The 15,759-nt window shown below is 34.9% G+C and overlaps 2 protein-coding genes across 2 annotated transcripts; both read left to right on the top strand.

Annotated features, from left to right (window-relative positions):
- The first annotated feature begins 483 nt into the window (after positions 1-483).
- LOC134692704 (uncharacterized) lies at positions 484-5,438 on the top strand. Its single transcript, XM_063553193.1, has 3 exons — positions 484-703; positions 2,015-2,221; positions 3,751-5,438. Exons 1-3 carry the CDS (start codon positions 562-564, stop codon positions 4,746-4,748), a joined length of 1,347 nt encoding a protein of 448 aa, XP_063409263.1. The 5' UTR covers positions 484-561; the 3' UTR covers positions 4,749-5,438.
- Positions 5,439-10,696: 5,258 nt separating this feature from the next.
- LOC134693069 (uncharacterized) lies at positions 10,697-15,636 on the top strand. Its single transcript, XM_063553779.1, has 3 exons — positions 10,697-10,875; positions 12,564-12,770; positions 14,439-15,636. The coding sequence occupies exons 1-3, from the start codon at positions 10,734-10,736 to the stop codon at positions 15,482-15,484; spliced, it is 1,395 nt and encodes a 464-aa protein (XP_063409849.1). The 5' UTR covers positions 10,697-10,733; the 3' UTR covers positions 15,485-15,636.
- Positions 15,637-15,759: the final 123 nt, after the last annotated feature.

Below are 15,759 nucleotides of genomic sequence, written 5' to 3'. Positions count from 1 at the left end.
TTTACACCTATCATCGATTTAACCTTGAAAAATAAATTTCCAAATCACAACAAAAAACTATTAAACAGATAAAGTTTCGAAGTTAATCATAGATTGCATGTTTATCAAGGAAAATAATGACCTCACACAGGTCATTATTTTACGCCTTGGAGCATATATCATTGAAACATGGTATCGTCCGGGTTGATTCTGAAAAAGAATGACCTGTCGTTCTGAAAGAAAATAACTCCATATAGGAATATAATTGATAATTAGTCGCCGTTTTCTCAATACCACAAAAAAAGAAAACGGGTTTCCTCAAAGGTAGATAAATAATATACACCATGGGTTACTTACGTGTACCTTTTGATAAAAAGTGAAGGGGATAGAAGTAACAGTATTTTTTTTAAAACGTACACTCATCTATATAGGACTGATTAGATATGAAAACTATTCTGATTAGTACTTGTGTACGTGTATCAGGTTTAAAATTCATATCACATGATAACGTTTAACACATGATTATAGATACATGTATTTACTACATATTAAAAATTACAGTAATTGATATTGTGATCGAAAATGTTTAACGTTAAGAAGCATCTTCCTCGTGTCTTGGCGTTGGTTGCAGGATGTTTGGGAATGGCGATTGCAGGATCGGTCTATGCATATGGTGCCTATATAGTGGCAGTAAAGAAACATTTCAACTATACCCAGCCTGAAGGTATTGCCATTTTACTTTTAATAGTTCTTATAACAGAGACGGATTTGGAGGGATTTTCAGGGGTCCCGGGTTCTCCCATTTGTGGGGAAAATGGTTAATTATAAGGGAATCACTGTAGTATAACTGGAATGTCCACTTTCATAGGCAGTAAGATCCCCCCTCTTTATGAAATTTTCTGGATCTTTTAAAAAGAAATAAAACAAAAGTATAATGTCAGATAATTTCCAACGAAATAGATTCATTGTAGACAAAGAGATTTTACTTTTAAAATTTCAAATGAAATTTTATAGAGAAAAATATTAAATAACAGCAACCGGAAGATGGAACTCTATATCAATTAATATCTTATATTTACCGGATACAAAAAAAAGCTATACTGTGTTCAACGAATATTTCGAATATCATATTTAAATTTAATATAAATCGAAAACGTCATACTTAGTTGGGAAAAAGCAAGAATATGCTTAAAATTCAAATAAAACTAAAAAAAACCTACATATTTTGAAATATATTAACATCAAAAGTGTCCACTTTTTCTTCGTAAAATGAACATCATCTGTTATATGTGGGGTCCCCCAAGGGTGACTGGGGAAACGAAATATGGTCATTTGGTCTTCTCCCCACTGGCAGTAAAACGCTTGCAGAAGCTGGTCGTCCGCTTGGCTGTGCGGGATGTATCAAGTTCGCAGTCACGTCTGGTCAGAATGGGGACGTTAAATCCGATGTCTCCTGTAAAGAGAGTGACACGTTCTTTGCAAGTTAAGACCCCTTGCAACAACTCTTCGAAGGCAAAATTTTTATCCCTATTCAATATACCCTCATTTTCCAGTGGCAGTCCAAATTTCCCCCACCATCATCCCGAATGGCCTCTATTATGACAAGACCTACCTATTGTATTTATTGTTAACTTGTTCTCGTCTTGAACATGCATGAAATATTTGCCACTGGATGTAAAGCAACTAATAACCAAACAAATAATGTGGATTTTTTTCTGTACGTTCTGTTGTGAGTTAGGCCGTTAATTTCTCGTTTAAATTTTTCACATTTTTCATGTCGGGACTTTAAACAGATGACCATACGATATGGTGTTTTTAACATTGTTGAAGGCCGTACGGGTGCCTAAGTTGCTAACATTTAATCATTCTATCCCCGTGTGATAATTGTCTCATTTGCAATCGTTTCACATTTACTTACTGATATATTGATATATGTTTAAATTTGCTTAAATATGTACATGTATACATTAACCCCATTTAATTATTCTTTCAGACGATTAGTGTATGTTCACTGTACTATATATTTGTATTACAGTTGAATTATTTGGTTCGATGTCAAACTTCGGAATATCTCTAGGATTTCCTGCTGGTATTGTTTGTGAAAAGTTCGGACCAAGAATAGCATCTTTATGTGGGCTTATCATAGCTTCGGCTGGGTTTACATTATTATGGAGTGCTACATTAACGGAGGAATTTTATTCTAACAAAGCAGGATTACAAGATATATACTACTTCATTTCAGGTAATTGGTATACTGTAGTTAGTACTGCATGGAATTATTATAATATAAGGGATCCACCATTAAACTTCAAAAAGGGGGGCATTTTTTTTCTTCATTGTCAGATTTGTTTTAAGTTTTTCGACGCAATCAATCAGATATAAAAAAAAATTCAAAATTTAACGTTACAAGGTAGGATTGGGGTGGGGGTGGATAGGGGGTGGCAATCAGAATATTTTTTGTTTGTCATCTGCTTGACCGGAATATTTTTTTTCATCAAATTGGGGATCAGAATATTTTTCTAGAACAAAACATACCCAATCCCTCCTCTCTCCTCCCTCTGGAAGCTAAATGGTCGTTCCCTTATGTGTAATGGAAAAGAAATTTTGTGCTTATTAGTTTTTGACACAATTAAAGTCCATACTCTTACTTGACAAAAAAAATTGATTAAATCAAAAGAACAATCACTGTTCTTAAACTCAAGATTTACAGTGAGACCTTTAACCCCGAGCAAAAGTTCAAACCTCACTACCAGTTCAAGACGAACCAATAGTAAAATTGAGAATGGAAATGGGGAATATGTCAAAGAGACAGCAACCCGATCAAAGATCAGATAACAGCCGAAGACCAAACAAAAACCGATTTGAACGCTATCTTACAACTGCTCGTTAATACCAATACATATTATATTTTTCTTAAAATCTCACAATAATGTACACAAATAAATCAGGAGCCTGTAATTCAGTGGTTGTCGATTGTTTACCGGTATGTGTTACATATTTAATTTTTTTTCATTTTTTTTTTTTATATAAATAAGGCCATAAGTTTTCTCGTTTGAATTGTTTTGCATTGTCATTTCGGGGACTTTTATAGCTGACTATGCGATATGGGCTTTGCTCATTGTTGAAGGCCGTACGGTTACCTATAGTTGTTAATTTCTGTGTCATTTTGATCTCTTGTGGACAGTTGTCTCATTGGCAATTATACCACATCTTCTTTGTTTTATAACACTTAGACAACCAAAGGCACCACAACAATATATATGTAAGATAATTTGAATAAATAATGTTTAACAGTCTTATAATTCTAATGGACTGCATGTAGTATGTGGTATAAAATTATTAACACATTAAGATAGGGAAGGTGAATGTAAACAGATAAGAACCACTAAACTCCAGATTTATTTTTTTTGAATTTAGCAAAAGTTTTTTTCTCATTAGGATATTTAACAAGAAATCATGTTTTTTTCTAAATTTGGCAGTTGCATACATGTTTTTTTAGAATCTCATATTCTGACCACATTGTGTAATAAAGTACGTGTCCGACATACAGGAGTGTTTCACAAAAGAGTAATGGTCTACTTGTATTTTGCAATATTCCATAGCATACTATAGATGTATAACCAAGTATTACAACCTCATCAATTTCGTCATTGCAGAATCGTTTTGTATTATCATTACCTTTCAAAAAAATAATCTTTCAACGAATATTTACTTTATGCTCTATATAGACAGTATATTCTGCATTTTATGGGTTGTTAATTCTATTTTAAGGTTTTGGAGCAATATTCTTATACATGGCTGCCATGACAACTAACGTCATCAACTTTAGTCCGAAACACCGTGGAAAAATAATTGGTTTATTAGACGCTTCATTTAGTGGAGGACCGGCAGTGATGGCATTTCTATACGGTGTTCTTTTTGCAAAAGGACGCAATGCTGAGGACCAAAATCTAACGGGTTTTTATCTGACATCAGCAATAAGTTTTGCCGTTATAGGAATATTCGGAACAGTTTTTCTCAGATTTCACCCATATAACCCGGACCCGGATGAAGAGATCATAATTAATACGGATGATTCTATCAAACCAATGACACAAGTACACGTCATAGAAGACCTCACTGGATTGTCTCTTCTTAAGAGATTTGACTTTCATTTTATAGCATGGGGGTACATTATGTGTGCTGGATTACAACTGATGTTCCAAAATAATATTGGAACTTATTTAGCATCATACGACATATCAAAGTTTACGACGGTGTTTACTACAATCAATCCAGTTTGTGGTATTTTTTCCAAATTTTTTGCCGGTTTTTTATCGGATGCTCTTGTAGATAGATATCCTAGGGTTGTCGTTCTTTTTGGATTTAACATAATGCAGACAATATTTTTAACGCTTTCTATATTCTTTTCTGACAAGTTTGCCATGATTCTAGTCGTCAATTTAGTCATTGGGTTTTCAAATGGTGCTCTTTGGTGTCTAACGCCGACCATGATCAGCGAATTTTATGGATTGAAATATTTTGGGCGCAACTGGGGTTCTATTATGCTTGGTAACGCATTTGGTGGACTTCTATTACAACAATCTTTTGGATGGTTGTATGATAGTAGTATTCGGTTCAAAGGCCAAACAGACTGCAGTGGTTTGCATTGCTTTACGCTAAGTTTTACCTTGGCTGCAGTGCTATCGTTCTGTTCCTGTATATTTAACCTTGGTCTTCTGCAAGGTGAATTAGACAAAAAACACAAACGCAAACCAGAAGCAAATTAAAATTTTCATATTAAGAACCACGATATTTTACTCATAGGAAGATGCCAGAATTTACAGACCTTTGTTCCGAATGAAAACTGAAGTGCGTGCGTCTGGTCCATTCTTTAATGGCGGAATTTACTGTGGAAAAGATATACATATGAGCACGGCTTGACCATGATTGATATGAATTATGTTCGTTTAAATGAAATCTAGCAGACCTTGAGGTGCAAGATGTATTGCCAAGACTGTTAAAGTGATTTTTTAAAATTCTTTTATATCCTCGGTGAGTCCGTAAAACAAACCTCCGTATAGAACGACCATTTAACTTCAAACGGATGGTAGGTGAGGTTGGAAGAAATGTGTTTTTCCTACATTAATATTCTGATCCCCTATTTGATTCAAAAAAATATTGTGGCCAAGCAGATTACAAAAAAAAATGTATTTTGAATACTGATTTTCCTCATACTTTATAATGTTGAATTTTGAGAAAAAAAATATCAATTGTTTGATAGCGTCAAATGATTAAAAAGTTCGCATTTTGCGCGAAAAATATTTCTGATACAGACAAAAAATCAACAACAACTAACCCCTTTTGAAGTTAAATGGTTGCTCTCTTATAATGTCTGATATTGCTCCGTCCTGTGATGATCAAATATGTTGTGTCTTTTTGTTTTATTGAAATAAAATGTGATTGCATAGTACAATTAATTATAATAGTTACTTCAATTGATATTGCCTATATGTCCATAAAATGGTTTGAAACTATTACTTCATATAAATACATGAACTATAGAAGTTATAATTTAACTTTGTAACTATGAGCTTTTCAGTTCGACTTCGACTTACACTATACGAGTGTTATATACATTGACTTTATCCTTCCCTTTAGTTATGCATGCTATATTTCTTTTTTTTTCTTTTTATATAGATTAGACCGTTGATTTCCGCGTTTGAATGGTTGAACACTAGTAATTTTGGGCCCTTTATATCTCGTTGTTCGGTGGGCGACAATGCTCCGTGAAGGCCGTACATTGACCTATAATGGTTTACTTTTTTTAAAATTGTTATTTGGATGGAGAGTTGTCTCATTGGCACTCATACCACATCTTCCTATAACTATATATGTGCATTTCCCTCTCATATAATTAGAATGTTACAAACTTTGTTGGATTTGCAGATAAAAAAAAGTGTAACGGATTCACAGCGTGTTGAGAAAAAAGAATCATATGCTACACACGTAACAGTTAAACATGCGAGTACATTGGTCCCTCGTGATAAGGTTTCGACTGCTACACATGTAACGGTTAAACATGCGACTACATTGGTTTCTCATGATAAGGTTTCAGCTGCTACGCAAGTAACAGTTAAACATGCGAGTACATTGGTCCCTCATGATAAGGTTTCGGCTGCTACACAAGTAACAGTCAAACATGCGAGTACATTGGTCCCTCATGATAAGGTTTCGGCTGCTACACAAGTAACAGTTAAACATGCGAGTACATTGGTTTCTCATGATAAGGTTTCGGCTGCTACACATGTAACAGTTAAACTTGCGAGTACATTGGTTTCTCATGATAAGGTTTCGGCTGCTACACAAGTAACAGTTAAACATGCGAGTACATTGGTCCCTCATGATAAGGTTTCGGCTGCTACACATGTAACAGTTATACATGCGAGTACATTGGTTTCTCATGATAAGGTTTCGGCTGCTACACATGTAACAGTTAAACATGCGACTACATTGGTTTCTCATGATAAGGTTTCAGCTGCTACACAAGTAACAGTTAAACATGCGAGTACATTGGTCCCGCATGATAAGGTTTCGGCTGCTACACAAGTAACAGTTAAACATGCGAGTACATTGGTCCCTCATGATAAGGTTTCGGCTGCTACACATGTAACAGTTAAACATGCGAGTACATTGGTTTCTCATGAGAAGGTTTCGGCTGCTACACAAGTAACAGTTAAACATGCGAGTACATTGGTTTCTCATGATAAGGTTTCGGCTGCTACGCAAGTAACAGTTAAACATGCGAGTACATTGGTCCCTCACGATAAGGTTTCGGCTGCTACACAAGTAACAGTTAAACATGCGAGTACATTGGTCCCTCATGATAAGGTTTCGGCTGCTACACAAGTAACAGTTAAACATGCGAGTACATTGGACCCTCATGATAAGGTTTCGGCTGCTACACAAGTAACAGTTAAACATGCGAGTACATTGGTCCCTCATGATAAGGTTTCGGCTGCTACACAAGTAACAGTTAAACATGCGAGTACATTGGTCCCTCACGATAAGGTTTCGGCTGCTACACAAGTAACAGTTAAACATGTGAGAACATTGGTCCCTCATAATAAGGTTTCGGCTGCCACACAAGTAACAGTTAAACATGCGAGCACATTGGTCCCTCATGATAAGGTTTCGGCTGCTACACAAGTAACAGTTAAACATGCGAGTACATTGGTCCCTCATGATAAAGTTTCGGCTGCTACACAAGTAACAGTTAAACATGCGAGTACATTAGTCCCTCATGATAAGGTTTCAGCTGCTACACAAGTAACAGTTAAACATGCGAGTACATTGGTCCCGCATGATAAGGTTTCGGCTGCTTCACATGTAACAGTTAAACATGCGAGAACATTGGTCTTTCATCATAAGGTTTTGGCTTCGTAAACAATCTATTTTGTAGAAGCTAATGTTGCTACATGTATATGTAGACATTTAAGATTTGTTCTTTTCAAAGTAGAGTTTTAAACTTGTGCTATTGATTATAAATCCAGATATGATTAGAGTTTAAATTAGCACAGAGACAACAAGTAATCTACGAAAGAAAGAAAAAAGATGCAAGTTGCTAAGTCTTTAGCTTTCTATGTTGTGTTTTCTGTTTGTCTTTCTCTTTAGCAGTCATGGCTTTGTCAGTTTATTTTCTTCTTATGAGTTTGAATGTACCTCTGGTAAGTTTCGCCTCTTTTTTCTTTAAAAATAGACTAAGGTAATGCTATTTAAAGCTCCAACTTTGACCCGCATCTTTTTTTTTTCATTTCGAACTCGCATATCTTTTTAACGCTTAACTTACATTCCAACTCAAACTCATATACCAACTCGAACAAATACTCAATTTTTACTCGAACTGTAACTATATAATCTAAGTTATCGGAAAATCTAACTGAACAAGAGGTCGGAGACCACCAATGTCGTCCCTTGATTTTATAGTCTTTAGTGTTAACAGTTGGTTACTTGCCATCAATTTTTATACCCCTTCCAAATTTATTTCTCCATGTTTAATGCCTCAAATTGCCAGTTTAGGGGGGGGGGATGAAATTACACTGTATAAAATTGGGTCCAGAATTTTAAAGGAAAGTAGTGATTTGGTCCAGCAGAAAAAGGTTTAGAATTAGCACTTCGGAAGCTGATTTCAAGACGCCCTAAACATAAAATTGTCCATATTTTGAGTTAGAGACGATGAAGTTTTCTATAATTTTGATATAATTTGTCCCAAAATTAGTACAACACACTGTAAAACTTTCTTTGAGAAAGCGCAGGTTCGGATTTTTTTTATTTACATTTATGTTCTAAAAGAAATGCACTACGAAATAGTTGTGGTCTCGGACCAAGAAATTATTATATTCTAGTAGAACCCAGGTCAATGTTAATATACTTATAATCTTTTCTTGGGTGTAAAAATCTTCTGTGGGAAGAAAGTAGTGAAAACAAAATGACGATTAGCGAATGAGTGGCAGTACAGAAGGGAGACGAAAGATACCAAAAGGATAATCAAACTCATAAGTCGAAAATAACATCGACATGGCTAAACTGCATAAAAACAGACATTAAACAGTTACACAAAAAATAACATCGACATGGCTAAACTGGATAAAAACAGACATTAAACAGTTACACAAAAAATAACATCGACATGGCTAAACTGGATAAAAACAGACATTAAACAGTTACACAAAAAATAACATCGACATGGCTAAACTGGAGAAAAACAGACATTAAAAAGTTACACAAAAAATAACATCGACATGGCTAAACTGGATAAAAACAGACATTAAACAGTTACACAAAAAATAACATCGACATGGCTAAACTGGATAAAAACAGACATTAAACAGTTACACAAAAAATAACATCGACATGGCTAAACTGGATAAAAACAGACATTAAACAGTTACACAAAAAATAACATAGACATGTCTAAACTGGATAAAAACAGACATTAAACAGTTACACAAAAAATAACATCGACATGGCTCAACTGGATAAAAACAGACATTAAACAGTTACACAAAAAATAACATCGACATGGCTAAACTGGATAAAAACAGACATTAAACAGTTACACAAAAAATAACATAGACATGGCTAAACTGGATAAAAACATACATTAAACAGTTACACAAAACACAACATAGCTTGTTTTCGTCGTTGTTATAATTTGACTTCATAAGAATTGTCATCGATCTGAAGATTATGCTAAGCTGGTCTGAAATTTGTTATAACAATGAAACCCACATTTTTCTTCATTTGACTTATAATACTGTTGTTTTCGGCTGAATACATTGTACAAGTGATCCCAAGTTGAACATCATATCTGTGTTGCTTTGTTTTTTTGGTTTACGATGTTGTTGTTTTGTACTGTTAGTTGTTAGTCTGTTACTTTTCTGTCATGACATTGACAGTTTATTTGACTCTCCTTGAGTAATCAAATGATTCAGAATGTATTATTTTTTTCAAATACAACCGACACCGACAAGGATTCACTGCTATGTACGGAGGCCGGTCAGTGACAGGATGGATTTTTATTTTTAAGTCGTTATAACGACTCAGCTGAGGTTAACAAGTTAAATTACTTCGGACACCAACCAATCAGAAAAGTCAGAGAAACTTACGTCAAATAATAACATGGCCATTTGAAAACCCAGACAAACAGAAAAATAATAAGTCACATAATTTATATATTCCTTTGATGTTAGAAATCATGTTATTGTCGTGGCGGTCGAGTATCATTAAACGTTTAGGTCAGGCCGGGTGCATTTAAAATAACGGACAATTTGAAGACAGATAATCCAGTGATGTAGTCTCTTTTTTTTATTTTATAGATTATAAAGTTTAGATGACTAATGATAATCTGTTTATCGCTATTTTATCTATGATGACGTTGCCAATTTCATGTCAATTTCATTAGCAACGCCACGTGCGTCCTTAATTGCTAGCAATAAGTTTCCATCTAAAGCGAGTAGCATGATATGAAAGATTATCACAAAAAAATATCAAAGGAAAAATGTACAAAATAGCGAGAAATATATGTATTGGTGGGTATTTCACAATTATTCAATATATGAATAGGGTTTGTTTTTTTTTAATCCGATCTGCACAACTGTAACAAAAATCCCATGTTGTTCAATAACAGTCTCCTACAAAATTGATGGCAAATGTGAAACCTGATGGGCTTTAATAACTTAGAACAAATTAAAAAAAAATGTGCCTCATCCTGGTATAATGAAAGATAGTTGTTTCTTTATTTCAAATTTAGCGTCACTTTCTACATACGTAATGGTATCATTTTCAATTACAAAACAACTAATTTTACTTAGATAATCAATAAAAGAAGAAAAAATGAGAAATAAAAAAACAACACTTATGTGAAATTTGTGGTCGCTTAATGTTTTATCATTTTGAATTTGAGCTAAAATGAACGTTATTTCTGCATAAAAAAATCAAAAGCATCCAACATTGAATGAAAACTCTATGATAAGGTACCAAAAGTTTTCAGTTTTTTCTTGATAAAACAAAAGTTTTGAAAACGAGTGACAGGGCAAAAATGTAATAGGCTATCACTTGTATATCTTCACATTACATACCGAAAGATAATTATCTGATAAAATTTGTCACTATAAACTACCCTATATTGATACTAGATATATAATACTATTATCATTTAAAAATAATTTGTATATTTAATAGTGTATATTATTATAATAATAAAATCTTATAAAATGGTACACATATCTGCGAACGTACAGCGTGCTGTTGCTTTGGTGGTAGGATGTCTTTGTATGGCTATCGCTGGATCTGTTTATTGTTATGGAGTATACATTGTATCGGTCAAGAAGCATTACAACTACACCCAGTCGGCAGGTAAACAATAGTATTTTGATTATATTACGCTGAAAAATCTGTCAAAACTGCATCCTTTTTCTGATCTTCTGAGACAGTTTTCTGTTTATCTTTTTTAAATGCAAATAAACGAATCGTTCGCACTAGAAACTCAATAATCTATGATCATATTCTTAAAAAAACATTGTAATTGCTTTTGAAATAAAATAAGAATATCGGAATATATGAATCAATAGCATAAAAAAACAGTATGTCTAAAACTAAAAAGACGGAAAAGACTAGCATCAGACTACAACACACTTAAACACCACTTTTTATTAAGTCCAACGCATTGTACAAACACAGGGGTGGACTCGCGTCTATCGCGCATTGCACAACAACAGGGGTGGACTGGCGTCTATCGCGCATTGCACAACAACAGGGGTGGACTCGCGTCTATCGCGCATTGCACAACAACAGGGGTGGACTCGCGTCTATCGCGCATTGCACAACAACAGGGGTGGACTGGCGTCTATCGCGCATTGTACAACAACAGGGGTGGACTCGCGTCTATCGCGCATTGCACAACAACAGGGGTGGACTCGCGTCTATCGCGCATTGCACAACAACAGGGGTGGACTCGCGTCTAACGAGTATTGCACAACAACAGGGGTGGATTCGCGTCTATCGCGCATTGCACAACAACAGGGGTGGACTCGCGTCTATCGTGCATTGCATAACATCAGGGGTGGACTCACGTCTATCGCTCATTGCACAACAACAGGGGTGGACTCCCGTCTATCGCGCATTGTACAACGACAGGGGTGGACTCGCGTCTATCGCTCATTGCACAACAGGGGTGGACTCGCGTCTATCGCGCATTGTACAACAACAGGGGTGGACTCGCGTCTATCGCTCATTGCATAACAACAGGGGCGGACTCGCTCTTACTATTGATACATGCGACCCATTGCAAGATAAATTCTAATGGTATTTTACATTAAGATATACAATGATGAATAAAAAAGGCAACAGCAGTAGTAGTCCGCTGTTCAAAATTCATAAATCGATTGAAAGAAAACAAATTCGAGTTACAAACTAAAACCGAGGGGAAAACAGCAACTATAAGAGAAAACAAAGAAACAAAAGAATCACTGAAGTGCAATAAAATCAAACGGCAATGCAACAAACATTAAAGCGAACTGTTAGATAAAAACTGCCATATTCCTGACTTCGTACAGGACATCCTAAGAAAAAATGGTGGGTTGAACCTGGTTTTGTGGCTAGATAAATCTCGCGCTTTATGGCAATGCTAAATATACCACTAAAATCACAACATTACATGACAGGAATACAGTACAAAATGAATACAACAGCCTTAAGGACAAAGAAATACATCAATAAATAAACCAGAAGATACATGTTGTTCGGGATCTTTAATAGAGATATCCGCTTATACTCCCTGTCTTCAGAGTCAGATATAGGAACTTTGGCAATTGATTTTAACACAACTATAAAATTTTTCCGCAATATGGACCCGTTATTGACCTTATAAAACAGATGACTATTCTACAAAGTTATAAATAAGCAATGGAATTTTATGGTACAAAATAACTTCGGTTTTTGAATTCTTCATTGCTCCTTGACTTTTGACAAGCAGAGAAAGACAATTCAATTTCCATGTTTCAATAAATTCACACACTACATAAAACTCCATTTATTTTTTTCAGTTGAGCTGTTTGGTTCTACGTCGAACTTTGGGATATCTTTAGGTTTCCCAGCTGGAATGATGTGTGAACGATTCGGCGGACGTTGGGCATCCCTCGCAGGACTAGTGATATCATCATTGGGCTATATGTTGTTATGGAGCACCACTCTAATGAGTCATTTCTATTCAACAAAGTCCGCTCTTCAAGCGGTTTACTTTTTTGTTGCAGGTATAATCTAGTATATCGCTTTAAGATATAAAAAAAATGTTATAAGAATATTCAATTACATACAGTTTTTTTACCAGTATCAAATAAATTCATTCACACAGAACCAAGTTACATGATCATTTTCCTACTCTTGTTGCAAAGGAAATCTATTCATGTTACAGATTGAGAAATTTGCCTTTCAAATTTAATTTAGATTCAATATGTGTAATGAAGCACGAATATAGTACTCGTTTCATTTTTCCCTGCTCTGAAATGTCAATATATAATTTGGTAAAAAAAAACCACTGGAAACTAAAAACTTAAGGAGAGCCTAGTACTCCGTCATTTGCTATCATTCTATTTGCTTTTCTATAACATCAGTGTCATTAAAAGTCCTTGAACGAGTATTGTGAAAGTAATTGTATAAAGTTCGAGATTGCTTGTTCGGCACGAAGACTCGTCACTGTTTTTGTATCCTGTTGTGTTGTTGTTCTGTAGTTTGCATGTTGTGTCGACTATAATATTACATGTATGTGTTTGTGCGTTTCTCTATGATGACTGTGTGTGCTGTATTTCTGTCACGTAATGTTTTCATTTCAGTGAAATATTTTGTTTAGCATTTTCATTAAGCGGGAGGTTTGGCTAACCATTAACCTAGATTCAACCCACCATTTTTTCTTAAAAATGTCTTACAATAAATTAGAAATATGGTTTCTATGTATATAAGCGTGTGTTTTTAGTTGCACTTCGGTGTTCCTGGTATTATTTTGTTTTCCTCTAAAATTGATAGTTTCACTTGTGTTAAGTTAGTAACCCGGATTTGTTTTCTTTCAAACGATTTATGACCTTTGAACATCGGTATACTACTGTTGCCTTTATTCAAAATAGAATAGTTAGGTCGGTGGTTCTATTTCGACTATGCTTTAAAATTATAATGCCTGATTCTTACAAAGAATCTAGACTGGCACGTTAAAAAGGTGTCACCGGATGCCGACGCCGTAGCATAAAATCTTTGAATTACTTGACGTGTTGCTTTTCACGATCGTCGTCGTCAGCGTCACACTTAATATTAATCCTCGACCTCTTGAAAAATAAGTTGACAGAATTCAAAGATTCTTCTCTAAATGACATATAGCTTTGCACATACATGTAAGAGTGATGTTTTGGTTATCCACATCAAAACAAGGAATAATTGTTTAGTTCTGCTTTTATCCGTTTGTCAATCGATTTTTTTTAGGGTTTTATGTTCCAAACATAACCATTATACGGCTAAGGTGATCTATGCCTTGGATAAGAAAATCCTTGGTTTTTCGATAATTTCAAATTTTTGTAAACGTCACATTATTGATATTCAGGTCAACACCGAAGTGTTGACTACTGGGAAGGTGATACCCTCGGGGACGAAACGTCCATCAGCAGTGGCATCGATCCAGTTGTTTAAATAATTATCAAAGGTACCTGGATTACAATTAAGTACGCCAAACGCGCGTTTCGTCTACCTTAGACTAAACAATGACGCTCATATCAAAAGAGTTATTAAGCCAAACAAGTACATAGTTGATACTTATACAACTGATGTTTTAGTTTTGTCCAATTTTTCATAAACGTGAAATTGATGTTTGATATGATACAAGTTTCATAATACTTTTACGATTCAAAAATATATTAATTTTCATATTTCATATATAGGTTTTGGTGCTATTTTCTTGTACATGGCAGCCATGACAACTAACTCCATAAACTTTAATCCAAAGCACAGAGGGAAAATAATTGGTATTCTAGACGCTTCATTCAGTGCGGGACCAGCAATAATGGCGGCTTTGTACGGGAAAGTATTTGCTGCTGGACATGTTCATGATGAAGAAAATCAAAATCTTGGCGGTTTTTATCTCACGACAGCAATTTCGTTTGCAGTTATTGGAATAATGGGAGTTTCTTTCCTTAATAGCCATCCGTATGAAGGAGAGAGACAGATTGATGAAATCTCTTTGAGGGTAAACGAATCGACAATAGCGGGAACATTCGAAGTTGTTAATGACACCGGTCCACCAATCAGAAATGTAACAGGATTAAAACTATTCCTTAGATTCGACTACCATTTTATCGCATGGTCATATATTTTCTGTGCAGGTTTGCAACTAATGTTTCAAAACAACATACAAACCTATCTTAAAACATTTGACCTTGAAGAATATACTACTTTATTTGGCACGGTAAATCCAGTTTGTGGTGTTTTGTCAAAATTTGTCGTTGGATTTGTCTCTGATATGATAGTGACAAAGGTACCACGTGTTGCACTTCTACTTATATTCAACATCGTCCAAACTATCACTCTGACATTGTGTATATTCTTCTCAGATCAATTCTCCATGTTAGTTGCTACTTTATTAGTTATAGGTCTTGCAAATGGTGCTGTTTGGTGCTTAACGCCAACAATGATCAGTGAATTTTATGGAGTCAAATATTTTGGTAGAAATTGGGGAGCCACAATTTTCGGAAATGCAATAGGAGGGTTTGTTGTGCAACTGGCTTATGGTTGGACATATGACAATAGCATTCGAATAAAAGGTGCAACCGATTGTAAGGCAGGTGTCCATTGTTTTACCTGGAGTTTTGCCATGGCTGCAGTTCTCTCTTTTTGCGCATGTATATTTAATATTGGACTTTTACAGTATCAAAACGACATAAAGAAGCGACAATCAAAAACACAGAACGAACCAAGAACTGAACTATAGAAATAAACAATCATCAATACTTTCAGATTGAAAATGAAATAAAGTGTTGAATGAAACGAACAAAATGAGTTGTATAGTTCGCAGTACTATATGAAGGCGATTTCTCGCTCTTATATCTGTAGCAGAACTTCGTTTTTTCGTTGTAAAATTAAAGGAAAAGGCTCTATCAGATGCATATAATATATTTTACTTGCTTCAATAATGTGAATATTTATATATGCACATACTGTATTGAACTATTGCTATTTGTGATAAAATATTTCTCCCTGAAGCGT

Source organism: Mytilus trossulus, chromosome 12 (genome assembly GCF_036588685.1).
Source record: "Mytilus trossulus isolate FHL-02 chromosome 12, PNRI_Mtr1.1.1.hap1, whole genome shotgun sequence".
Classification (NCBI taxonomy): Eukaryota; Metazoa; Mollusca; class Bivalvia; order Mytilida; family Mytilidae; genus Mytilus; species Mytilus trossulus.
This window is presented reverse-complemented; position numbering and strand designations above follow the sequence as displayed.